At 51.5% G+C, this 27,565-nt stretch overlaps 1 protein-coding gene across 1 annotated transcript; it reads left to right on the forward strand.

Moving 5' to 3' along the window:
• The first annotated feature begins 43 nt into the window (after nt 1–43).
• Nucleotides 44–27,565, forward strand: NIM1K (NIM1 serine/threonine protein kinase). The gene is made up of 4 exons (XM_084881359.1): nt 44–137; nt 19,044–19,981; nt 24,129–24,397; nt 26,700–27,565. Exons 2-4 carry the CDS (start codon nt 19,684–19,686, stop codon nt 27,447–27,449), a joined length of 1,317 nt encoding a protein of 438 aa, XP_084737485.1. The 5' UTR covers nt 44–137; nt 19,044–19,683; the 3' UTR covers nt 27,450–27,565.

Here is a 27,565-nt window from a genome sequence, read left to right on the forward strand (position 1 = left end):
CCTGTCCCCGCGCCCGGGAGCCGCTCCGCCGCCGCCGCCGTCTCTCCGGTCACCGCCCGGCAGCGGGGAGGCCGGCCCGGCGCCGAGACCCGCACCGCCCGCCGCGCACCGCAGGCCGGAGCCGGGCAGCCGGGAAGGTAAGGCGGGGCCGGGGCTCCGGAGAGTCCCCCGCCCGCACCCCGCCGCCCGCAGACCCGGGGCTCCGGAGGGTCCCCCGTCCGCACCGGGACCCCAGGGCCCCGGGAGACGCACCCCCGGCGGCAGGAGGGCGGCGTCGGGGTCGGGAGAAGGCGCGGGGCTCCTTGGGGCGCCCCCGACCCCGCGGAGGAGCGGGCGTTAGGCGGCGGCGGGCGCTCCTGCCCGCGGGGTGCGCGCGGGGCCCGCCCACGTCTGAGCGCCGCCGCCCGTGGACTTGGGGCCGCCGGCGCCGCGGCCGGAGCCCCGGTGCGCGCCCCGCACCGGCACTGGGACCCGGCGCCGGAGACGGGGAAGCCGGGCTGGCGTGCACCGGGCCGGCGGCGGGGACTGAGCTCAGGGGTGCAGCCGCGATCGCCCCAAAGAAAGGCAGCGCCAGTGGGGAGCACCCGGGCTCCTCTGCGCGGGTGTCTGCGGGAATGGCAGGAGCCCCGGGACTCGGCGCCGGGACGGGCGAGGGCGGAGGGTCCCGGCAGGGGCTGTGCAGTGTCCCTCTGGTCCGGTCTGCTCTGTGCGCCCCACACGGCGTCTGGGCGGATGGAGAGGTCCAGGCCGCCCAGGCCGGCGCTCCGAGCCTCCTCTGGGGCAGGAAGATCCAGCATCTGTGCCTTCCCTCCCCGTCCCCCTGCTCCCCGCCTCCCTCCCACCCCCTCTCTCCCTGCACCTCCACCTCCGCACCCCCAGGTGGTCCCCGCGTTTGGGAGACACAGGAGGGCTCTGTTGGCCTCGCCCTGCCCGGCCCTCTCCGCGGCGAGGGCACCGCGGGCTCAGCTCCCTCCGAGCAGCCCAGACAAGTTGGAAAATCAAACAGATCGCGTTTGCACTCGAGGCTGCGGGGATCCGAAAGGGAAACAAACAGAACCAGACCGAAAAACGCATCCGCAGCCAAGACAGGATTTCTAAGGGGCGTCTGAAAGGAGCATTTGTTTATGGCCATCTGGTGTTTTCTGTTTGTTGTGTTTTGGGGGGGTGTTTTTTTGTTTGTTTTTTGGAGGTTTTTTTGCTAAAAAAATAATGTATCCCTCAAGCTTGCATCATCACAATTCAATGCGATTCACAGAAGCGCTTCAAAAGATGGTTTCTGTTAGTGTTGCAAAAGCACTTCTGATTTTTTCGGTTGCCATGGTAACCGGAGCAGTGGCGACGCCGCCGCCTGGCCGGATTCCGGAACTGCTCTTGCAGAGGCCTCCTCTTGCCCCCTTCAGTCACCAAGTTAACAGTCACCGAGCTTCCAGGACACTTGCTGCTTTCCCTCAACGTGCGAAAAGCCCGCGGCGTGGTGTTGTTGTGCATTTTATTTCTTCAGAGTTTTTGCAATGTGTAAGACAGATCTTCCTTCCCGGACAACTGGAAATAAACACGCCCCCCGGCCAGCGGGCCCTGGGCCAGCTCCCTGCCCACTCCCTGCGCCACCCTCCCTGCAGCCCGGGAGGGAGGAGGCAGGGCTGCATGTGAAAGGAATCCTGCCGACCTCACATCTCCCTCCCAGTTAGCATTCAGCGTGGAGTCCCCATTAGCCTTCTCATGAGGAGATGGGCAGTGGGTGGGGGTCCCGGAGAGAGCCTCCTGGGGAGGAGCCCGCCCTGCGCTCTGTGGACTAGTGTTTCCTGTGCTGCTGAGTTTGCCCAGCGAAGCCCTCGTGGCTTATTTTTGGCTTGCCCGCTGTTCCGTGGTAAGCCTGGAAAAACCTTCAGAGAGGCCCCCTACTGTGCTCCGGAGAAATGTGGATTGCACATTTAGTTTTGCGGTATGTGCTTTTTTCCTAATAGCTAACCTGCATTTGAAAGAAAGGCAGGTCTGTGAAACATCTAACTTTCCCAGATAGGCCTTAGAGGCCCCGGCGCGCTTCGATTTTCGGTTAAAATGGATTAACTGGTGGGGGTGAGTAGAGCCAGCATTCAAATACTTTAATTAGCAAATGTTGTGCCATTAAAGAACCGTCATTCTTTACACAGCCGCAATTCCTGAGCAATGAGTCCTATACATCAATATTAGGCATGGGTAACATATGACTGGAAAATCTGAATACCCCCTAGACTTGCCGTTTTAAAAGAAGAAAAGCTTTTGTCTTAGTAGAGTATGATTTTCAGCCAAATACTAGTATATAGTTCTATTTTGAGAAACTTAAGAATTAAATTATTGTGAAATCCAACTTTATTCTTTGAATCTCAAAGCAGTATTTCTCCAGGGAGTCAGGAGCCTTAATTCAATGGCTGATTTTCCCTCAGTTGTTGAAAGGACAAACTTCATCAAATTACTCCCACTGTGGGCTCGATCCCCAGTAGGGATGTACAGGAGGCAGCCAATCAATGATTCTCTCTCATCATTGATGTTTCTGTCTCTCACGCCCTCTCTGAAATCAATAAAATATATATATATTTTTTTTTAAAATTACTCTCATTCTGTTGTTGTCATTTCTTATTGTCCTTCTAGTTTTCTAGACTTGAAGTTATAAATTAAGAGAAGGAAATATTCAAATTACTTATGAAGACAATAGTCTACAATTTGAATTAAGCAGGTCCCAGCTCTTAAATTTTATTTTCTCTCAAGAACTTCAAAGATAGCCCAGCCTTTATTTTAAGCATCCCAAGGAATATTAACCAGTTTTACAGATGGATGAGTTTCGGTCGAAAGACTCAAGTCATTTTGGCTAACCACTTGGAAAATTAAAAGGCAAAAAATACACGCACGCCAGCCAAGACTTAGAGAGCGTGGAGACGAGAAGGGAGACAGGGTGGGGTGGCAGGAAGGATTTATGATCACAGAGAAAAATAAAGCCAAAAGGGAAAAGCATCCCGAGTGAGAGAAAACCCACAGACTGAGGGGAAGGGAGGGAAACAGAAAAAGTCCAGTGTAAAGAGGTTGCACAGAAAAGAGAACAAAGGAAAGAGAAAAAGAAGGAAAGAAGAAAGAAAAAGAAACCCAGGACAGAATGTTAAAAAGAACTATGATCTTAATCTTCCTTGAGGAACAGAAAAATACCAGTAGACACTTTTCCAGAAAGTCCCCTTCCCCCGTTTAACCAAGTCCTCTGATTCAGGGTGCCAGGGGGCTTGATTGGCAGATGGAAATGCATTGGCTCCCTGCCCCCTGGCAGCTTCCCTGCCTGTGCCAGACCACCTGCTCCCAAGGCCTTCCTCTTTGCAGCCATATGCCACCAAGAAAGCTTGCTACGTCTCTCTGTTGGGACCGTTTAGTTGGGATCATTTATAGACACACTTGATTATGTAATTGCATTTTGTTGTTGTTTTAAATGGAAAGTTTTTACTTTTAAAAAGTTGCTTAGGCCGAAACTGGTCTGGCTCAGTGGATGGAGTGTCAGCCTGCGGACTGAGGGGTCCCTGGTTTGATTCTGGTCAAGGGCATGTACGTTGGTTGCGGGCACATCCCCAGTGGGGGGGTGTGCAGGAGGCAGCTGGTCAGTGTTTCTCTCTCCTCGGTGTTTCTAGCTCTCTATCCCTCTCCCTTCCTCTCTGTAAAAAATCAGTAAAATATATATTTTTTCTTAAAAAAAAAAAGTTGCTTAGTTAACGAAATAATGCATTCATCTAATTATGAAGGAGAGCATATTAAAAAATTCTAACAAAACCAACAGTTCCTTCCTTGGATATAGTCACTCTGTTCTTAACCTGCCGGATTCCTTTTTGGACAGAAGCTATCTTATTACAGGGAGGCCACAGCTCCCTTACTCCACTCCTTCCAACTTTCCACCCTTTATTTTTGCGGCGTGGTCTGTGGGAAGGAATCAGCCAGAGCACCATTAGCACCACCCTTTGTTTGAAGATGCCAGGCGTAGGAAAGCTACTAGGAGCGTCTCATCTCAGCCAGAGCAGCCGACATTCGGCTGGTTTCAGAAACAGTTGGTCAGGCACGGTTCTCGGGAGAGGGAGGAACTGTGCTTGCAGATTAGCAGCTGCTGTTTGGGTGGTTTGGATTTTATACAGGAAAAAGGAAACAGAGCTGGGGGCTGAAGTGTTGAGTAAGGATGGTGAGGGAGACAAGGCTTGCACACATCTAACAGGAAAATTCTGTCCTGCAGTGCCTCTCACATGTGATATCACAATTTATTTTTTTGTTAATCCTGACCAGAAGATATTTTTTCCATTGATATTTATTTATTTTTTTAAAAAATATATATTTTATTGATTTTTTGCAGAGAGGAAGGGAGAGGGATAGAGAGTTAGAAACATCGATGAGAGAAAAACATCAATCAACTGCCTCTTGCACACCTCCCACTGGGGATGTGCCCGCAACCCAGGTACATGCCCTTGACCGGAATAGAACCCGGGACCTTTCAGTCCTCAGGCTGACGCTTTATCCACTGAGCCAAACCGGTTTTGGCTCCATTGATATTTAGAGATAGTGGAAGGGAAAGAAGGAAGGAGGGAGAAGGGTGGGTAAAGAGAGAAAGAGAGAGAGAGAGAGAGAGAGAGAGAGAGAGAGAGAGAGAGAGAGAGAAGTGAAAGAGACAGATGTAGAAGTTGGTTGACTCCCACATGCACCTCAACCAGGGTCCGGCTAGGGATGGAACCTGCAACCCAAGTACGTGCCCCTTGACTAGGAAACGAACCCAAGACCCTTGGGTGTGCCAGCCGATGCTCTAATCACTGAGCAACCAGGGCCAGGGCTGATGTCACAATTTTAAAAATATATACATATATTTTATTAATTTTTTACAGTGAGAAAGGGAGAGGGATAGAGAGTTAGAAACACCGATGAGAGAGAAACATCGATCAGCTGCCTCCTGCACACTCCCCACTGGGTATGTGCCCACAACCAAGGTACATGCCCTTGACCAGAATCGAACCTGGGACCCTTGAGTCCGCAGGCCAACACTATCCACTGGGCCAAACCGGTTAGGGCTGATGTCACAATTTTAATGGCATCAACATTGAGTTTGCATCATGACTGTAATTATTGTTCACCACAGAGCCAGATTGTGAACTATAATTGTATTTCTTTTTTTGTACAACTTTCTTGGAGAAAATAATTATATTTTTTCATTTGTTCAATGTTTAAGAACCTATTTCTCTTTCTTCCCAAATATTCGAGTGGCTCTGTGAAACACCTCTCCTTGGTTGTCCTCAGACAATGGTTACTTGCTGCCCTCACCCAGCCCAGCCCTCCAGAGTGGAGCTTCAGTTCACCACGCTGGTCAGTTCTGCTCTAGCCCTGGCACTGGCTTCTGAGATTTCCCTTCCCTTCCCTTCTGTGCTGAGTCCCTGCTCGGCCTCTTCTCTGCTTTTCCTTTCTTGGTTTAAGCCTTCATTTTATGGAGTCTCCATTCCGGTGAGGGGATGGCACCTTCACATCGCTTAGGGTGGGAGTGAGGCAGAAAGCAGGGGGAAATGAGGTCTTTCTCATCCTCCTTTCTAGCAGCACTGACCAGTGGGATTGCCTGTGGCAGGCACAGCTCGGCTCACGGGGCGGGCGGCCTGTGTGTGTGGGAAGCACAGGCTCTGAGGTCAGACAGGCTGGACTGGCCACCAACATGCGATGTCCTGCGGAATGACTTCGGACGAGTTACCACGCCCTTTCTGAAGTTTAGTTTCTTCATCGCAGGCACCTTTCAGGGCTGTTGTAAGGATTAAAGAAAATTGGAACTGTCTAAAGTAATTGGAACAAAATAAGGATTGCTATTCTTAGTTAAGAATGCTTTTGGCTGCAAGTAATCAAAGAACCTTTCTACTCAGCTGAAAGAAGGGCATTTCCTTGAAGAGGAAGAAGTCTTGACAGGTGTGTTAGTCAGTTCACTCTGCCATAACGAAATCCCAGGGACCGGGAGGTGGACACAACAGAAATGTATTCTCTCACAGTTTTGAAGGCTGGACGTCTGAGATCAGGGAACCGGCATGGTTGGTTCTGATGAGAGTTCTCTTTCTGGCTTGTGGATGGCCACCTTTTTGCTTTGTCCTCAAATGGTAGAGAGACAGAGAGAAGGAGAGGAGAAAGGGGGAAGCACCCTAGCTCTCTGGCTTCTTCTTATAAGGGCACTAACCCCACCATGAGGGCCCCACCTTCATAATCTAGTGCTTTTTCCTAGGAACCAGAACCAGGTTAACCTAGCCCAGTGGTTGGCAAACTTCTGCTCTGTTGACTAATGAGTCCACTGACCACTGACCTAGATTCTGGATTCCAATAATTACAGGCTGTTGTTGTTCCTTGTGATTAAGCCCCTATCCCAGTGGTCTGCAAACTCATTAATCAACAGAGCAGCAAACTGAGGCTCTCGAACCACAGTTTGACAACCACTGATCTAAACTAATCTAAACCTAATTAACCCCAAAGGCCCCATCTCCAAATTCCATCACATTGAGGGTTAAAGTCTTCAACATATGAATTTGGGGGAACTCAAGTCATACATAGTAATAAGCCAGTGATTTTCAACTGATGTGCCACAATACCTGCCTGTTTAATCGGGCACACTGACCTCTTTTCTCTTAGATTGTCAAATAAAATAATGACAACAGCCAACACAACAGTAGCTGTCTGGTGTGAATGAATCAAGATTATACCTATTTTTTTGTCAAATCAGCAAGAACATATTTTGTGGTATGTCCAGAAGTGTGGTAATCAGTTTATGTGTGCCATGAGGTGCAAAGGCTGCAATAGGTGACTGATAACCTTGTTTTAACTGCCCTAAAGACCTGGTTTATTCCTACTTTTTACTCTGTCATCCTCCCTTTTGCTCTCATATTTCTCACATCCTGGTCTTGAGGCGGCGTTCCGTAGAAGAAGATACTTATCATGTTAAATATCCCATTTTATCAGGATCACAAGTTCGTTAGAAACCAGTCCCTGAGGTCTCATTGTCCAGAGCAGTGTCTCCTGGCCAGCAGTAGCTATGAGGGAGAGCCATGGGTTTATGAGGAGTTGGGATTCCCAGCCTTTATAACAGGAGACGGCAAGAAGGAAGAAGAGAGTTAGCAACACATTGAGTGAGCCAGCCTACAATGTCCGCCACACCGCCACTTATTTAAAACAAAACAAAACAAAACATAACACTTTTAGTGATTTCAGAAAAACATAACACTTTTAGTGATTTCAGAGAGGACGGTAGAGGGAAGGAAATAGAGAAACATCAATGATGAGTGAGAATTATTGATTGTCTGTCTCCTGCACATGTGCCCTGACCAGGCATCGAACTGTGACCTCCTGGTTCATAGATCGACGCTCCATCACCGAGCCATGCCAGCTGGGTGGGCCACACTGTCACTTATTGAGAGGGGGACCCTGTGTTCATTTGTCAGGCATCCCTGGTTCATACCTGCCATCCCAGTGTTATTATTATTAGTACCTCCTCCTCCCCTTGAAAGTGGCCCGGTTTGAATGGCAAGTTCTCTGTTCACCTACTTGTTGAGCAGCAGCTACATATTATCAGCTCCCAGTAAACAGTTGTTAATAAGGAGGATGGAGTGCATCTGTAAATAACAAGCCACGAGCACACCTGGGGAGTGCTTGTGTGGTACAGGCCGCAGACGTGCTGGGCTCACAAGAGAGAGGAATGGGTGTGAATTGGCAAACGAGTTGGGTGAGCTCGTTTGGGTGGAGATGAAGCGTGAGGGGGAGAGGTAACACCAGGCAGGGAAGATAAATGGGTTGGGCACAGTTTGAAGGATGAAAAAGCACAGTTTCTGCGCCAGGGACTTTTCTTGGAAAGACTAACAACAGGCAAGTTTTACTGCCGCCTTTGTTTGGGTGAGGAACATTTTGTAACCAGAGGTTCGATGCTGAGATAGGATTTGGCCTAAGAGCATTTTTGAGGACTCATGGCACAAAATAAAAAGCCATTGGTATTTATTAAGCCACATGTATGCTTTTTTCTTTTGCCATCACAAACAACTTATCACAGAAAGTTTGGAGAACGGTGATTTTCTAAATTATTCTCTTGTGGAACGTGGTGTAGAGTGTGACTTAGAGCTATTCTACTAATGAAGTCCTCTTTGGTCAAAAGGAAATATTTACACTTTCTAAATTTTCTTTTGAGTTAATACCAAATAAAAAAAATATTTACTTAGCTGTTTATTTTCTTTTTCCTAGCTTGGTTTTTAAATCCCAACATAGAGTTTTAGAGAGTCATTCATTCTGTTGGGATGCTTGGTGGGCTAGCATAGTGGAAATCATAAAGGTATTTGGTTCTCATCTTGTTCTTCCCACTAAATAGTAGTCTCTCTCTCTTTTTTTTTTAATTTTTTTTTTTTTTATTGATTTCAGAGAGGAAAGGAGAGAGAGATAGAAACATCAATGATGAAAGAGACTCACTGATTGGCTGCCTTCTGCACACCCCTTACTGGGGATCCAGCCCACAACCTGAACATGTGCCCTGACCTGGAATTGAACTGTGACCTCCTGGTTCATAGGTCGACGCTCAACCACTGAGCCACACCATCTGGGCACTCGTAGATCTCTTTTCCCTCCTTGCATCTGTTTTTCAAACACAACATGAGAGATTAAACCACCCAGCGGGACCCGCCCCTCTGCACTCTGAGATGCCAGGAATGTGCGTGGGTCATCACGGGGAACTAGGAGATGGCCAGTCTGCTTGCAGCCCCGGGTTGGTTTGCTGTAGGGATGTGTTCAGAAGCGAGACTGCAGAGGGAAACTCAGACCAGGCCATGAGACGCTTGAACGTCCAGCTTGTCTGTCTGTCTGGTGGTCCGGGGTATCCAGCGGGCTCTCCTCCAATACCGTATCTCAAACGAATCCATTGTCCCCTATGGGCCCCATCCACGCTCCAGTTTTTGCTTAGTAATTGGGAATACGAGGGTGTGAGATAACCTTTGCTTTGGCCTCTAATGACACCTCTTTGCCCCTGGTGACCTTTCCTAATGCTTCCCCTGCTGCCCTCCCAGGCCCCCGCCTCTTCTGGGCGAACAGAGAGAAGAGAACATCGCGGTGATGTGCCAGCGGGGCCATGGAGGCTGAGAAGACAAGGAGCAAGTGTGTCCCAGGCAGGCCCAGCCGGGACGAGAGCTCCCCGGGCGTGAAAGGCTGTTTTATGGCAGGCGAGGTGCACTGGAGGCATCAATTGGATAATTGATTCGGGTCTCAGAACTTTCCTTCAGGGCTGGGTATTTAGCTGAGTGTCTTTGAGGGGAAAGGGACTGGGTAAACACGCCTCCCCATCGGCCCAGAGGTGGGATCTAATTCACGCTAATTGATGTTGGTTTTGGCTCTCCCCTGGGGAAGAGTCAACACGAGGAAGGCAAGGAGCAGGGACAAGGTCAAAGGCAAGTGCATGGGCGTGTGTGTTTGTAGAGCTGTTTGGGAGGAATGGAGACGCTCAAAGGAGGTCTTGAAAATAGAACAGGGTTATTTCTTAGGCTTTCAAATAGAGCAAATTCTGCTGCAAGCTAGCTACTGACACCCCAAAATAAAATCAGAGAGAAATGGAGCCTTTTTGACGCCTGCTGTGCTCATGTTAATCTTAGTAGCCTTCCCAGGAAAGCCATAATTGGGTTGTTTTTATTGTCTGTGGGCTGGAGCAGATGCTGGAGTGCAAACATTCTGTCGCTTACGATTCAAATAATCTCCTTAGGAATGTCTGTCCACACTGGAGGGGTGCTTTGCTGGCCCACAAGGGGGCATTTCACCAAACCCACAGAGGGGCAGACCTTCTCCAGCGGAGGAGCTCCAGGGAGGGAGCTTGTAATAAACCTGCCCTTGTTTGTTTCAGGATTGAACACTCGAGTTTTTGTCGTTTTGTTACATTTTCATCTTTTCTTTTTTATCAGGGGACACTCATTTGTGTTGTGGTATTTTTCAGCCAGAGAAGGATGTTTAAGACAGAAATATCTATTTCTGTATCTTGTAAAATCCATACTGCCATTTAAAAAAATATATTTTATTGATTTTTTTTTATAGAGAGAGAAAGGGAGAGGGATAGAGAGTTAGAAACATCGATGAGAGAGAACTATCGATCAGCTGCCTCCTGCACTCTCCCTACTGGGGATGTGTCTGCAACCAAGGTACATCCCCTTGACCAGAATCGGACCCGGGATCCTTGAGTCCGCAGGCTGACGCTCTATCCACTGAGCCAAACCGATTAGGATCACACTATTTTTTAAAACAGCTGTACAATTCCAGCCTGTTCAGCCAGCATTTATAGGCTCCTCCTGGTCCCAGGTGCCCAGGATCCTAAAATCAATAAGACCAAGGACCTGCCCCATCGAAACACACCCCCTTTATCTTTACAGTGATAAGGCATTCATAAGCCCAATCAGAGAGGGTACGGGGCAGCGGGGAGGAGGAGTGTGGGCTGCCCATCTCAGCAGAACCTTCTGGATGCACGCTTCTGAATCTTTGCATGTTCAGCCTGTGATCTTTTTGCCGCTTCTGTATTGGAGTCATCTCTCGTCTCCAGAACTCAAGCTTTGCTGGGCCTGTGCGGTGAGGCATCCTGCTTGCCTACGTCCACTCGCCTCCCTGGGGAATGTTTTCAGCCAGAAGCGCCCGGCCAATGAGCAAGCATGGGGGACAGTGTGCAGCTCTGGGAGCTGGCTCCCAAGCCTCGGCCCCCCGCGGGCAGCACGCAGGCAGCCTCTCAGCGCCCTGCAATCACTTCTCAATGGCTCCCAGGTGGGTTCTGCTCCAGGGGAGAAAGCGGCTCTGGCGAGCTCGGCCTTCCTCTGAGGTCCTCCGTGAGGCCGTTCTTGGAGCAGGAAAGGAAAGCCAGACCCGGGAAGGCCCTTCCTCGTTCTCAGAAGAGCAGTCCCTCTCGTCTTTCCCTGGCCAGCGGGCCTGCGAGACCTCTGACTTCGTGACTGGTGTTCTTTCACAGGTTTCCGTCATTATGTACCAGGCTCCTTTGGGATGGAAGGCCAGTGAGGTTTCTGTGTATTTTCATGCGAAGCCTAGATTCACTGCTTGTATCTGCATGGTTTATGAATTTCCTGCTTTCCGGGAGGTTAGTCATTAAGGTGAATGCTTAATTGATTTAAAAAAAAAAATCAACTTACTCTTTGATCCTGGTACACCTGTAGGTATAGGTGCTTCTTCTGAGGTTCTTGCCTCGTGTCCTGCCTCCCCACCGGACTGTCAGCTCTCTTTGTGTGATCTGAGCAGGATGGCCAGTCAATGAAGGATGAGAAGTACGAGCCTATTGCTTAGAACTGAGCAGAGGGAAGACAGGATACGTTTAACCTTAACCAAGTTAGTAGGGTGGAGGGTGGGGAGGAAGGTGAAAACTATTGGTGATAGACTGCGGTGACTGAAAGAAAACCTGTAACAATGGGAAGAAAACCTAGGGACCCGACCCATGCACGAATTTCGTGCGCCGGGCTTCTAGCAATGATGTAAAAGGATTGCATTCAGGATATGTTTTGAAGGGAGAGCCAATAGAACTTGCTGACACACTGAACATGAGACCTAAGAAAAAAGAGGAGTTAAGGGTTGTGGTTTCATCAGGAAGGAAGCTTACCATTTGCCAAGATGTGAAAGGGGACAGCTCCGGAGAAGAAAATGAGAAGCTTGGTCTTCCACCTTCAGAGTGAAGAAGAGGTAGTTTTCCCTGCAGGGGAACTAGGAAGGAGGTAACGCCAAGGTCACCTTGTGAGCTGTCGAGCCCTAGGTGAGCAGCACTGTTCCAGGAGATGGACGGAGCCCCTGAACGTGTCACATGGACATGAGGAGAACTCCCGAGGAAGCTCGACTCACTCAAATCAAATAGAAAAGGTATGGAGTCGAGGACCAGATCAGGAGTCACGGATCTGAGGGGCCCGGTGTGGTAGCAATGTGGTCAGGAGCAGTCAGGAAATGCTTCTAGAAGGAAACCCCTCTTCACAGGACGGGAAAAAGGCAAAACTGTGGGAACAAACAGGAGCCACTCAGGCCTGTCTGGAAGTCGTTGGAAGGATTTAAAAAACTGGTCCCTGGTACACAGTAGGCACTTGATGAAGAACGGCTCATTCAATTGGGGGAATTTGATGAAGGTAAACTGTAAAGCTCGCCCAGCTGGTGTGGCTCAGTGGTTGAGCATCAATCTGTGAACCAGGAGGTCGCAGGTTCGATCCCCAGTCAAGGGCACATGCCCAGGTTGTGGGCTCCATCCCCAGTAGGGGGCGTGCAGGAGGCAGCCAATCCATGATCCTCTCTTATCATTGATGCTTCTATCTCTCTCTCTCCCTTTTCTTTTCTCTCTGTAATCAGTACCAATAAATAAATAAATAATAAAATTTTAAATAAAATAAATTAATTAAAATAAATAAAATAAAAATAAACTGTAACTCTCTCCTGAGTGCAGCTCCTCCCCCACGTCCACCCCTAGACCTTTGACACCCTTAGCCCTTTCCCCTTCCCGGGTTGTCTCCTAATCCTTCCACTAGAACACCCCAAACCCGGCCCTCTAAACTGTGACAGGGAAGGAACTGGGCTAGCATATTTCAGCATGTCCACGAGGGCTGGTAGGTTAATAACCTCCTTCGTGTGAACACTAGAAAGGTCCAGAAGGGGGCAATGTGACACTTGAACTTCAGGAGGGTTTTGTGTTTTGTGTTTTGTTTTTTATTCACAAACATTTTGGAATCCACCCTCGTCGCTGAATGGAGAATCTCAGAGGCCAGGGCTGGCAGGGTCTGCAGACACCACGGTGGCCACCACTCTCTGCCTGTGGAGACACAAGCCGGGGATGGGGAGGGACTTGCCTACAGCCACACTGGCATTTAGTGTGGAAGCCAAAACTCTAACCTCGTTCTGACTCCGAATCTGTCCTTAACCCTCACCCCACTATTTGTTTAATTTGGGAGAACCTCCCTGAAAAGCAGAGCTTCTCAAAGTCGTGTTGTGTATCCATAACTTGTGAAGGAATGAAATTCTCACAACTCCGTACTCTTCCAAACCTTTCTCTATGAATACACAGATAAGCACAGACATGTATATGCATGTGTCCTGACACCCACTATTGGGGTAGTGATGTTACTGGAAAAGCATGAGCCTCCCTGTTCATTTGCATGACACCTTACATTAACTTAAAACAATGTGAATAATCTGTTTCGAACCTGGGACCCTTCTGTCTGCAGGCCGACACTCTATCCACTGAGCCAAACCAGTTTTGGCTGAAGATATATATATATATATATTTTTAAACTATCTCTATCCTGTTTGTTCGGACTGCCATTGCGCGCTGACTCTAGCTCCCTTTTCTGTAGCAAATAACCTTTGCCGGCCACCAGCCCCCTCGCCTTCCCCCACTGCTGGGCTAGCAGTTAAGAACCCTCAGCTGTGCTGCTTCTCCTCCGTGCGGGCATCACTTAGGAGACCCGGGAGGCTCTTCACACCGGTTCCCAGTTCCACTTGAACTTCTTGTGATAGTGCAAGTGAGAGCCTTTGCTCTGCAACTGCTTTTCCTCCTTGGTGGCCCGGCCTCCAGCCTCCCTCCCTCCCCCCAACCTCCCCCAGGCTGCAAGACTCTCCCGGGCTCTGCTCAAATGCAGAGTCTTCCCCGGCATCCTTAAGGCCAGCACCGGATGCTGTTCGCAGTGAGCCGGGACCTTGGCGCTGAGGGAAGTTACAGGCAGCAGAAGAGCAGCCTCTGCTTTGACTCGCAGGCATTTCCGTCTCCTACAGCTGCACATGGGCCAGAGCTGTTCCCTCACGGTGTTTCCTGGAAGAGTGGCTTCTGAGGAAGAACACATTTTGTTTTCCGCTCAGGGCCACCTGCTGGTGATTCAACCCGCACTTCCCTCCTGTGCAGCTGAGAATGGTGCAGCTTTGTGTAGCGCTGAGGCCCGAGTTGTAAGAGAAACGCCAATAGCAGAAAGGTATCCTGTGAGAATGAATTCGATGGTTAACTAAACTTGGAGAATGCTGAAACAAACAAACAAACAAACAAACAAACAAATTGTCTGTTTACTTGTGTGTGCTTTAAATACACAAGACTTGCCGAAACCTGTTTGGCTCAGTGGATAGAGCATCAGCCCGTGGACTGAAGGGTTCCGGGTTCGATTCCGGTCAAGGGCATGTACGTTGGTTGCGGGCACATCCCCGTTGGGGGGTGTGCAAGAGGCAGCTGATTGATGTTTCTAACTCTCTATCCCTCTCCCTTCCTCTCTGTGAAAAATCAATTACACACACATATATATATATATATTTTTTTTTTTAAACAGAATACTGCAAGACTGCACGGTACTGATGCAAAGCCCTAAGAGTGGGGTAATATGCACCATCCTGGCATCTATTTCACTGCGGCCCTACGGCTGCCCTCCCCTTGTGTGCTGATGGTGTCCCTCGAAAACCGAGAGCAGTCTGCAGGTTGGCAGCCTAAAGGCCAAATCTGGCCGATGGTTCAGGCCACTGGGCCGTACATTGTTTCAAAAACATTCAACCCACCACCTGAACCTTGGAAGAGCTCACCAAAAGGGTCTTGATTTCCAGCTGCTCTTAAAGAGAAGCATTTCCAGCATTCCAGCATGGCCCCCCTGGCTGCAATTGGGCGTGGGCCTCTTCACCCTTAGGGGCATGGATGCCATACTTAGCCCCATAGGACACCCGCCCGGCCCTCCTCGGTGCTTGAGTCTGTGACCTTGACCATCAGGGGAGCCTCGAGTGTGGAGAATTCTGTGCGGGAAGAGCTGACGTCTATCAAGCGGAGTGGACTGACGATGGGTGGTGAATGGGACGAGGGCGCCCGGCTGAGTGGCCAGGGAAGCAGCCCGTGAGATCAGGAGGGACAAGGGGCAGTAGTGCCCAGGAGCAGCGCCGTTGTTCACCGCAAGGCACAACCGGTTCACACTGGTTTTCCATTTGCTTCCAGATTTCCCAGCTGCGCCCTCCTCCACCCATGGGGATCTTGACATGTGTGGTGAGAGAAAAGAGCCACGGCCAAACGCTAAGGCGTTGCAAATGACTGTTAGATAGTAAAACTTGATTTTCAAATGAAGCGTGTTTGCTAATAATTTTCCCCTGAGGTGCACCAATGGGAGGAGGGTCTGGCTGTCAGTGCCTTCTTTTGCCATGGTGCCCGGTGCCCGAGAGCCTTGCCCAGAAGTTTTGTAACTTCAACTCGGACAAAGACAACGAAGGCGAGGTGGTTTTCTTTGATATTATTTCCACAGTGGTTGCAAGTCAAGAAAATAAATTACCCAGCAAGCTCTGTGTTCTTTAATCTTGTTTAATGCACAGCAGTAAGTCAATAATTAAGGACCATTCCGCCTTCGCCAGAGGTCTCCTCTACAATGGCGGGGCTCCATAGTTTTGGCTATTTGGGTCCCTACGCTCTCATTAATGTCCATAAACATTAGTCAAAACCGGAAGGGCAAAAGGCAAAATGACAACAAACCCCAGTTGCATCTAAGAAAGGGAGATTTTATCTGTCGTTCAGTATGTCGTCATTTCTATTGCTTGCTTGCTTTTCAACATGATGTAATTAGAAAGTAGTAAAAATATAAACTATTTATAGCAATCCCACAGCCCATCGTCAGGATTTCTATTCACACACATCTAAGAAACATATTCAGAGGGGGGAAAATACGTTTTGAAAAGTAAAAATGAGTATTTACACACTCAACCATAATTTATCTTTTCCATGAAGCTTCTTTTCATTCTACTGGAATTTGTGAGAACCCAGAGTTTTCTGACATTTCTGAGATTTGTTGGCCATTCAAGTAAAACACAGAAACCATGTGTCTTACTTTATGGGAGGGCAGGAGTGTCACTAGAAAGTCTAATAATTAGGTGCTGGACTTTTGGAAATGATCAGCTGGTTTTCCTGTCTTTTTTTCACTGTTGTTTATCTCTCCTAGAATTTTAATTTTTTTTTTTTTTTTTTTTTTTTTTTTATAATTCTTCCGTTTCAATTTCCAAGAGAGCTCTTTCTTGCTCTCTCTCCCTCTCTCGTTTTATTCTGGTTTTATGGACGCGATCTCTTACCTCTGCCTCCTGTTTCCTGCATTGCTCTGTTTCCTTCAAGTGCCTTTTGGTTGTTACTGTTTTGGTTGGGTTCATTCCTTTTATTCTGGAGCCTTTGCTCAGACATACGGTGCTTCTGGACTGGACATTCATTCTAAGTGCAATATGATTGGAAGCTCCCTGCAGGCACAGGGAGAAAATAAATTATAGAAGGGAAATTGCTGGCAAAGGATATGGACACTTGTACCTCACTGGCCATAACAGCCACATGGCCCTCCAAGCAGTTGTAGGAATTCTGACTCTTAGTAACACGTTTCCCTCTGTGACCAGTGCATTATCACATTTTCTGTAGTGTCCAATTTTTTTTGTAGAAAAATCTAATTTCAGTGTCGTTTTTATGTGTGGTTTTGTTTTTTTTTTGCAATTGAGCTTGAGCATCTTTTTATATAGTATAGAGTCACCTGTACTTTCTGTAAAATCTCTGCTCACATTCTTTATAATTTTTCTTTTAAGATATTGGTGTTTTTGCTTATCGATTTGTGAAAGTGTTTTATCTAGGAAATTAGCCCTTTGTCTATCACACATGTTGGGAAGCTCTCCTACCAGTTTACTTGTTGCATTTGTGCTTTTTTTTTTGCAAACGGAAAGTTACCATTTTATGTAGTCAAATTTAATGTTCCCTTTTCTGACCACTGAGATCATGAAAAAAATTGGGTTTTTTCCCCCCTAGTATTTTATGGTTTCATTTATTTTGCTTTTATTTATGTGATCTAGTTGGCATTTATCTTGGCAGGAGGTAGAGATTCAATTTTCCCTTAGTTGGCTGGCAACCTGTCTCAACTTACAAATCTTCCTCAATACAAACCCACAGCAATGTTTTAAAATCGTAAAACCCTCCTTCTGATCGACCAGAGTAACTGTCTCCTGGTCATTAAGGCAAGACAGGATTGTTTCGAAGCCATTGTGCCGGAAATTTAATTTGTGGGCGCATGTAATCCGACCGCACTTGGCAGCTGAGCCTGACCCCTCTGTGTGCAATTGGAACCTGAAGTTAATCAGGTAGCAAGTCCAAAACCTGATTCTAAATCACAGGCCTGAATGGAGTTGATGATACAGAGCCCAGGTCAGGAGGGGAGGGGAGGGGAGGGGAGGGGAGCTGAGAAGAGTCCGGGGCAAGCACTGCATGCACGGGAGCCAGTGACCAGGTTCCAGGGGGCGAGACCCGGTGCCTGGGGACACCTGAGCCTTTGGAAGAGGCAAGGTTAGGGTTCTCTGCCTCTTGCATTCAGTCCTGTAGCAATTCTCAGTCTTGCAATTCTCAGTGTGGAGGTGGATTCCAACGTGGCTTTCACCTGCTCGGAAGTGGGGCCGAGAATCCTGATGGAGTAGAAGGTGGCCCAGGTCGGGGTGTGGGGGGGCGGGGGGAGAAGGAAGCGGGGTATGGGGACTGAAATTAGCCTTCTGGAAGAATTCAAGCCAATGTTGGGAGAGCGTCATTGGTTGATACAAAAAGGTACTCGCCTCTACTAAGTCATGCCTAATGTAACGGCCGGTGAATTCTAAGCTAATGCATCCCTTCACCATGAAACTTCATTGCCTAAGTGCCTGGCACGGTGCCGAGCTCTGCGAGACAGGAGTATGAGGGGCAGGTGCCTTAGGCCGTCCTGGACTCCCCATAACACCATGATGTCATCAACAGCAGTGGAAGCTCACATTTCCAAGGCCATGCCCAAATCCAAAAATCAAGTTCAACACCCAGTTAGTGGCACTTTCTGTCTGCAGGCCCCGTGCTCCGAGCGGAGGGAGACGGGGCAGCAGGGCCTACAGTTCCCACCTTCACGGAGACCAGACGTGGCAGGAAATGCACAGAGTGCCGGGGGCTCAGAGAGGAAGTGAGTCCTTCCTCCCGAGGGGGCAGGGAAGGAGGTCAGGAAGGCGGTCCAGCGGGCAGTGCTTCCTGTCCCTGAGGATGCCATGGACTTCCTGTCCCTGAGGGTGCCATGGACTTCCTGTCCCTGAGGGTGCCATGGACTTCCTGTCCCTGAGGATGCCATGGACTTCCTGTCCCTGAGGATGCCATGGACTTCCTGTCCCTGAGGATGCCATGGACTTCCTGTCCCTGAGGATGCCATGGACTTCCTGTCACTGAGGGTGCCATGGACTTCCTGTCCCTGAGGATGCCATGGACTTCCTGTCCCTGAGGATGCCATGGACTTCCTGTCCCTGAGGATGCCATGGACTTCCTGTCCCTGAGGGTGCCATGGACTTCCTGCCACTGAGGATGCCATGGACTTCCTGTCCCTGAGGATGCCATGGACTTCTTGCCACTGAGGATGCCATGGACTTCCTGTCCCTGAGGATGCCATGGACTTCCTGCCACTGAAGATGCCATGGACTTCCTGCCACTGAGGGTGCCATGGATCAATGTAAGAACTTTTGAAAACCGATGTTAACAGAAAATCTTTATCATCATGACTACTTTAAAAAATCTGGTTTTAAAGCAACTCAAAGCTCTCAGCTGGCGTGGCTCAGTGGTTGAGTGTCAACCTGTCAATCAGGAGATCACGGTTCGGTTACCGATCAGGGCATGTGCCAGGGTGGTGGGCTCCATCCCCAGTGTGGCCTATCAGTGATTCCCTCTCGTCACTGATGTTTCTATCCCCCTCTCCCTCTCGCTTCTTCTCTACAATAATTTTTAAAATATTTTAAAAATAAAATAAAATACAGCAACCCAAAGCAACACGCATGTTTTCCTAAACACCACAAAATAGAGAAACAGTTTTGCTAGAAGTGTTTGCAGGCTAAAATGAGGCCTGAGGAGCGGTGCACGTACCTTTTCCTCTTGCGAAGTCACATGTAAGTGGGCATGTCCCGCAGGCTGCCTGCCTCGGAGCTGAAATTCTCAGAGCTCCCAGGTCAGTGCTTCCAGGGCAGCCCGGCACTCGCCGTCCGCCCTGTGCAGTTCATTAGCCTCGCTAACACCTGGTCTTCCTCTCTGTCCTCAGGGCCAACAGCACCTGCCAAATTTGTGAGGCAGCTCGCGGCTTAGGGGAAGGCTGTCTAAATAAAGGCCAGCGGCTAACGTGACAGCGCTGGGACTTAATCCGCCGCCGGCCCGCCCGCCCGCCCCGGCCAGAAGGCTGATTTGCAGCCCTCCTCTTCCTGGGGCTCCGGATTATTAGGTCTCAGGTCCTGTGACCTGCCGGCGGCCAAAGCCTCAGGAAATAAGGAAGGACAGAGCTGAGCGCCAGCAGCCAGGGCCGCTGGGGCCTCCACAGTGACAGAGCCTCTGACCCTCAAAGGAAAGAGCCAGCGGGAGCCTTTGTCCCAGGGCCAGCCGCCTGCCACAGAGCATCCGCCTGCCCTGCAGCCGCGAAGTTCCTGCAGCCGGACCGGGAGTGACCGCGGTGCCAGGACTGCGCCCTCCTGCTCAGTGAGCCCACCTTACAGATCGGGACGCTGAGATCCCCGGAGGCCGGCAGTCTCGGGCCGGGCCAGCCCGGGCAAGCTCTGGGGCTCCGCTGCCTCCTCCAGGCCGGCTCTGGCTCCGATGGACTGGGGCCCGGGGGTCCCTAAGGCCCTCCGCCTGCCCGCGGGGCCCCCTCGGCGCCCCCCGGCTGGGATGGAGGCCTGAGCGGCGGGGCCATGACGATGACAGCCGTGTGCGTGGACGGAGGCGGCCCGGTGAGCCCGCCCTGCGCCCGCTGGGACCGGCGGGGCAGCGTGGAGAGCGGCTGCCCCACGGAGGGCAGCCAGGAGGAGGCCGAGGGGCCGGCCCGCCGGCTGACGCCCTTCGAGAGGCTGACCCGGGACCTGGCCCAGGACGACAAGGTGGTGAGGGAGATCACGCTGGGGAAGCGCATCGGCTTCTACCGCATCCGCGGGGAGATCGGCAGCGGGAACTTCTCCCAGGTCAAGCTGGGGGTCCACTCCCTGACCAAAGGTAGGACTTGTTCCCCCGCCCCCCCCCCCCCGGGCAGCCCCCGGGGGAGCCGAACTCAGGGCGGGGCGGGGCCGGGGGTCCGGGGCCAGGAAACCAAGGACGTGTGGTCACCCGAGCCCTGCCCGCGGCTATTTCAGTTAATGTTCATGGTGCCAAAACTGGTTTGGCTCAGTGAATTAGAGCGTCGGCTTGGGGACTGAAGGGTCCCAGGTTCGATTCCGGTCAAGGGCATGTACCTTGGTTGTGGGCACATCCCCAGTAGGGGGTGTGCAAGAGGCAGCTGATCGATGACTCTTCCTCATCGATGTTTCTAACTCGCTATCTCTCTCCCTCTCTATACAAAATCAATAAAATATATATATTTTTTTAAAGAAATAATGTTCACGGGAAGGGGGTGAAGACAGTGTGTATGTTTCCACTTACGGACAGGGACACTGAGACACACAGAAGTTACGTGTGGCCTCAGTGGGTCCACCTTAGATGATTCTGACTCCCAAACACTCTCCCCCTACAGCCTGCGAATGGATTCACTCAAACACTGCGGGGGCTCGGCCAGTTCTCAGTGGTTAGCGCCTCTGCCCATGCCACGAAGGTTCACAGGTTTGATTCCTGGTCCAGGGCATGCACCTGGGTTGCAGGTTTACTCCCTGCTGGCCCCATCCCTCCCCAAGATGAGTGCAGGAGGCAGCCAGTCAATGTGTCTCCTGCACATTGATGTTTCTCTCTCTCTCTCTCTCCCTCTCTCTCTGTCCCTTCCTCCCTCTTTCCTTTCCACTTTCTCTGAAAAAGCAATGGAAAAATATCTGCAGGTGAGGATTAACAAAAAAAACTCTGCGGGGACTCTGTCCTGCTGACGTGGAGCGTGGCTTGGTTCCAAGGCAACTCGCCGCCAAGTGTTGGTTATGCCTCCTGCCGCGCCTGCGAGTCAATACCACTGACGCAGACCGGCCGCGAGCCCTCCGGACACACAGCCCTGCAGACCCGAGGCTGCTGCTTGTGGTGTATTTGGGGGAAAGGGCTGTGCTCTCAGGACCTCCTCTGCTCCAGCCTGCTCTGGCCCATCCTCACTGAGGCTGGGTTCCTTGCTGGCCACCAAAGGCGCACCCCACACGGGTGGGCACCGGTCACGCTGGGTCCTAGTGCAGCAGCTCTTCCCCGCTCACCGCTTGCTTAGCTGAAGCCTGGACATCATCAAAGGGAGGTACAACACAGGAAAGGAACCCTTGCAACTCCGTACAGTTTACGACTTCCCAAGCCCATGGGCTCGCTCTGCCCTCTCCCCGAGAGCGCCCTGAAGTGTCCTCTCCTAGGCCCCGGCCCCAACTGCTCTGCCCGCTGTCAGAGGCACACGGCCAAGAATGGTGGCTGCGGGTCCCACAGCCACATGCGGAACACTCTCAGCTTTCTTGTCTGTTTCCATCCACATGTTTCTATGTCCGCTCAGAGTTTAAAGAGAGAGAACAGCCCTAACCAGTTTGGCTCAGTGGATAGAGCATTGGCCTGCGGACTGAAAGGTCCCAGGTTCGATTCCGGTCAAGGGCATGTACCTTGGTTGCATGTACCTTGGAGGCAGCTGATCGATATTTCTCTCTCATTGATGTCTCCAACTCTCTATCCCTCTCCCTGCCTCTCTGTAAAAAAAATCAATTAAATATATTTAAAATAAATAAAAAATAAAGAGAGAGAACACAGGGTTGGGCAAAACCAGGTTTATCATTGAGAGTATCACAGAGTTTATTCTTGTATTATTATTATTCACATATTATTGTATTATTTATTATTGTTGTTAGCCTGCTTTTGCCCGCCCCTGTCTGACTGCTCACTGGCCAGTCGATGACGGGCCACCGTGGGGTCAAGGGCCTCCCGTGTCCAGTCAGTGGCAGCCTTAGGGTCCCGCGGCCCCCTGACTCTCGACAGTGACTGGCACCTCTGACAGGGCGGCCGGTTAGCAGTGAGGATCTCCTGCCAAGATCCCGACAGGAGTGTCTGAGAAGGTGGGCAGCGTGACAGGCATGTCCACCACAGAGACAGGAGCCACAGGACGGCCTCTGATTCCGTAGACCGGCGCCAGCGTGGGCTGGGCAGGATGGAGAAGCAACAACAACTGATATTTATCCGTGACTTCCTTCTTGGATTCCTCAGGTGGCCTCGCTGGCAGGAGATCCTCACTGCTAACCGGCCGCCCTGTCAGAGGTGCCAGTCACCCTCCGGTTACGGGATCCATGTGCCAAAGGGGACGAAGGTCAAAAGCACAGGCAGTGGGGAAATCAGATCAACAAGCAAGTTCGAACAAGCCAGAGAATGTACCGCAGCTAACAGCACGTTAGCCTGATGCAACAGGAGACAGGAATCCCAGCTGCACCTCCCGACTCTCACACCCTAGTCCTGGCACCACGCACGCCCCATCTCTCCCCTGGGCTTCTACCAATCAGCGAGCCCCCAACCCCCGAGCAGAGGAAGGAGCAGGAAAATGAGAATGAGTGGAACGGAAAGGGGGCAGGAAGGGAAACCTGGGTGCAAGGCATGCGAGGGGCTGGACACAGGTGGCTTCAGGTGCTGGGAGACAGAACCTCGGGCAGGATGACGAAAAGAGGACGAGGAGAGTCAGGGCGAGAAGACTGAGGCTGTCCACGGAGAGGGGACAGCTGGCTCCTCTGAGCGGACGGGAATGGGAAGAAAAGGAGAACGCTCCTCTAAAAGCTGGGCCTCTCACCGGGGAAGCTGGCTCATTGGGAGTGGTTTGGGACGCCTTGCGGGGATGTCAGTGCCTGTCCCATAGCCAGGCCACGCCAGAATGGGCAATGTGGGTTGCCATTCCTATCAGTACGGTCCCCACACAAAGCCCACGGGCCAGATGGTTGCAGGGGTCCTAGGAAACACGGACACGGGGGGCTCCATGGGATAAATAAGGGGGACTTTCCTGGGGAAGCCGAGGGCTCCCGTGGGGCAGCACCTGGGACTGTGGTCTTACACCGGTGCCAGCTGCCCTGGTCTCTAGAAAGAAGGCTCCAGCCCAGGCCGCCGTTTATTTTTGTGGCGAACAGCTCAGGTTCCCCCGGGCCTTGCAAGCTGATAGGTCGGCTGAAGCCATCATGATTAGAATCAGGCTGATTAGGAATTTCTCAAAAGAGATGATGCACTTGGCCTCTGAATATTTCATGTCCCATCTGCTGTCACCGAGAACGGCCAGAGAGGCCGCGGAGCCTGTCCCTCTCTCCGGTGAGCCCTTCCCGACCTCTTCGCCCCGCGTCTTCCTCCCGCCACTCTGTCTCCGGTTCCCTGAACGCTTTCTTCTCCTCTCCCAACTTATTTATTTATCAGCTCGCTCATCCCGCTTTTCAAAAATACAATACACTCTCCCGGGCCTTTCACAGAGATGAAGGAGGCACATTCTAGCCGGACAGGGACCCGCACTATGTAATGGAGACAGACAGGAAGCAATCAGCAAGTGATGTCACCCTGCACGGGCCAAAGGGTGTGCTCAGCTGTGCCTGCGGGGGTCAGGAAAGGGTCAGTGGACCCGGAAAGGCCGGGGTTGGGTCCTGAGGTTTGAGGAGAAATTGTACAAGTCACAGGGAAAAGGGAATTCCAGGCAGAGCGAGGATGTCAAGCTCATGGAGGTGTGAGGCAGCCTGGGAGTATTTGTAGATGTGAAAGCAGTTCGGGGAGGCTGGAGCCTGCAACACACCACAGAATGTGGGGGATGCAGGCAGGGCTCGATCATGGAGCACCTTCGTGCACATTTGGATTTTGCCTTTTTGGGAGGCAGGAGTTGGCATCAGGCCCTGTGCAGGGAAGATCAGGGATGAGCTCTGTGAGCTTGGGGACAGCCATTTAACCTCCATCTCATAAAATAAAGGGGCTGATCTAGGTCCCTTTGGGTTCTAAATTTCTTTTTTTCTTTCTTTCTTTTCCTTTTTTTTTTTTTTTTTTTTAATATATTGATTTCTGAGAGGATAGGAGAGGAGAGAGAGAGAGAATCATTCATTGGCTGCCTCCTGCAGGAACCAACGCCACCAGGCAGGAATCAAACTGTGACCTCCTGGTTCCTAGGTCGACGCTCAACCACTGAGCTGCTGCAGCTGGGTTGGCTCTACATTTCTACGAGCCTACGAACACTGGCACGTTCTCTTCTTGTTTTTTCCAGAAAAGGTGGCCATTAAGATCCTGGACAAGACCAAGCTAGACCAGAAGACCCAGCGGCTGCTCTCCCGGGAGATCTCCAGCATGGAGAAGCTGCACCACCCCAACATCATCCGCCTGTACGAGGTCGTGGAGACCCTGTCCAAGCTGCACCTGGTGATGGAGTACGCGGGGGGCGGCGAGCTCTTCGGGAAGATCAGCACCGAAGGGAAGCTCTCGGAGCCGGAAAGCAAGTTCATCTTCTCCCAGATCGTGTCTGCTGTGAAGCACATGGTGAGTGGGCGAGGGAGGCGAGGCTGGCTCTCATTCTACCCACCGTGGGAGCGTGCGGCTTCCGATCGCCACCATGCAGCAGCCCGGAGGGTGCCAGTCCCACAGGGCAGACAGCAGCCCCTTCTCTGCTGGTCAGAAGCCGAGCTGCGCTCATTCTCCTTGCCTCTGAAGCATCGCCCAGGAACCTCCTGGCTTCTGGAAGTTAGCAGGAGTCACTCTGAGCAGCCCGATGACACTCACCCACACTGGTCACACCCATCTCTCCAACCTCTAGCCCAGCGGTTCTCAATCTATGGGTCTCGACCCCTTGGGGGGTCAAACGACCCTTTCACAGGGGTCGCCTAAGACCTTCAGAAAACACAGGTATTTACATTACGACTCATAACAGTAACAAAATTACAGTGATGAAGTAGCAACGAAAATAATTTTATGGTTGGGGGTCACCACCACATGAGGAATGTATTAAAGGGTCATGGCATTAGGAAGGTTGAGAATCACTGTTCTAGCCAGAGAGCTAGCTCCTCGCTCTTTCGTGGCCTTGCCTTTCTGACACTGTGCTGAGGATGCCCTCTCCCCTGTCAACACGGCTCACACTCCAAATCCCATCCACCCTTCACGACCCAGCTCTGACCTGTCTCTCTGAAACCGCCTTCAATCTCACAGCAGCTCCCACCCATCTTTCTCGACTTCCGTGAGCTCCTCTGCCTCTTGCTGCCTCTGTGCTCATGCTTTATGGTGTACTAGTTTAGCCTCTTATTCCTTCTTTAGCTAAATCTGGGCTCCTAAAGCACATTCCATATATATATATTCTTTATTGATTTCAGAAAGGAAGACAGAAAGATAAACACATCAACCATGAGAGAGAATCACTGACTGGCTGCCTCTTGCACGCCCCCTACTGGGAATCGAGCCCAAAACCTGTGGTTGTGCCCTGACCAGGAATTGAGCCTTGACCTCCTGGTTCGTAGATCTCCGCTCAACCCTGAGCCATGCCTGGCAGGGCTAGGTCTTTGAAGAGCTGGGCTCCGGTGCCCTTTGTAGCGCTGGCTGAGTTGCTGGGCGCAGGAGGAACTGACTGCAGACCCGACCACCACTTTCACGACTTCAGTGCAGACGTTTGGCTGCCCTCTGTACCCAGGTCTCGGTCAGTCCAGCGGGCAGAAAAGAGACACTTGTCTGGGGTCTTAGTAGAGAGGCTATTTCTAGTTCACTCCTTTGCCTGGACACTGTGGGGTCAGCAGGGAATTAGTGACCTGGGGACCCACGCGAGCAGGCAGGAGGAATGGGGGAGGGGGAGGGAGCCGGAGAGAAGAGCCTGCTGGCCGTGGCTCGGTGGGCGCTTTAGCCTATCATTAGGTGGCCTCTGCTGCAGTGATCCGTCCCGGGCCCAGGAACAAGCCAGGCACCTCACACAGCAGGGCAGTGGGGAAAGGAGTCTTCCGTGTCCTCCTTGGAGAAGAAATAAATCAGAAGACCGAGCAGTGGAGGGTGCAGACCCAGTCCTCTGGAGCTCAGAGCCCTGACGTTCCTCCCAGCGCTCTGGTCTCCAGAGGATGAATCGCCAACGTGGTCCCAAATTTCATGGCGGGTAATTACTCGGTGTCAGCACCCTGCTGAGCGGGACAGACACAGCATCATCTACAGTTCTCCCCACGCCCCATGAGGTGACCACCCGTATCCCATCTTACAAGGTGGGGTATCGTTGAACCTACATCAGCAAGAGTAACGGTAAAGTACATCCCAGGAGTCGTTGGGACTGAGCAGGTGAAGGCTGTCTGGATTCAGCACGCCAGGGTGGGGGTGGGGCCTGGCTCAACCCACAGCGCACCTGCTGCTGGAGCCTCCTCTCTCCTCCCGACCTCTGTGAGATGGAGGGGCCGCCTGGAGGAGTGTGGTGGGCAAGCTGGGAGGCCCCCACGCCTTGTTGGGGTTGACCCTAGTCAAGAGATTGCTCAGCCGGAAATACTCAAAACAAAGGACTATTGTCTCACTGTGTTCCGGAACAGTAGTTTCGTAAGACCTGGGTCTTATTTCCAGCTCTGATTCCCGAGTTCACACGTGGGGGACAGACTCCAACCTCACCTCACAGGAACGTAAAGCCTCCCATCCCATCCCTACAGTAAATGGGTGTTGTTTGGCTAAAGGTTACGGCAGAGCAGCTCTCCGGGTTTGCTGACACGGTCCATCTCCGCGGAGTTTCCGGTGTTGTACATCATCGCACTGTCTCAGAGCCACCGATGCGCGTTTCCTGCTGGTGTTTCGCTCTGGAAATGACCGTTCTCCCCTCCGTCTCCTCCCACAGCACGAAAACCAGATAATCCACAGGGACCTGAAGGCGGAAAACGTGTTCTACACCAGCAGCACCTGCGTGAAGGTGGGCGACTTCGGGTTCAGCACAGTGAGCAGGAAAGGGGAGATGCTGAACACGTTCTGCGGGTCCCCGCCCTACGCCGCCCCCGAGCTCTTCCGGGACGAGCACTACGTGGGCGTGTACGTGGACATCTGGGCCTTGGGGGTGCTCTTGTACTTCATGGTGACGGGCACCATGCCGTTCCGGGCGGAGACCGTGGCCAAGCTGAAGAAGAGCATCCTCGAGGGCGCATACAACGTGCCCCCCGACGTGTCGGAGCCGTGCCTCCGCCTCATCCGGGGCGTCCTGCAGCCCACACCCTCGGAGCGGTACGGGATCGAGTCCATCATGAACCACGAGTGGATGCAAGGGGTGCCCTACCCCGCCCCCCTGGAGCCTTTCCAGCTGGACCCCAGACACTTGTCAGAAACCAGCACCCTCAAAGAGGAAGAAAATGAGGTCAAGAGCACGCTAGAGCATCTGGGTATCACAGAGGAGCACATCCGGAACAACCAAGGGCGGGATGCCCGCAGCTCCATCACGGGCGTCTATCGCATCATTCTGCACCGGGTCCAAAGGAAGAAGGCTTTGGAGAGTGTCCCGGTAGTGATCCTCCCGGAACCTAAAGATAGGGACCTGAAGAAAGGGTCCCGTGTCTACAGAGGCATCAGGCACACCTCCAAATTGTGCTCCATTTTATAAACTGTGTTAGACGGTTGGTAATGAACCAAGGTCATTGTTGCTGCTTTTTAAATTTTTTCACGGTCACCTTGGTGGGGATATTTTTATAATTTCTGAATAAATTTAAATTTAAGGTA

Source organism: Pipistrellus hanaki, assembly GCF_964339955.1.
Source record: "Pipistrellus hanaki genome assembly, chromosome: 4".
Classification (NCBI taxonomy): Eukaryota; Metazoa; Chordata; class Mammalia; order Chiroptera; family Vespertilionidae; genus Pipistrellus; species Pipistrellus hanaki.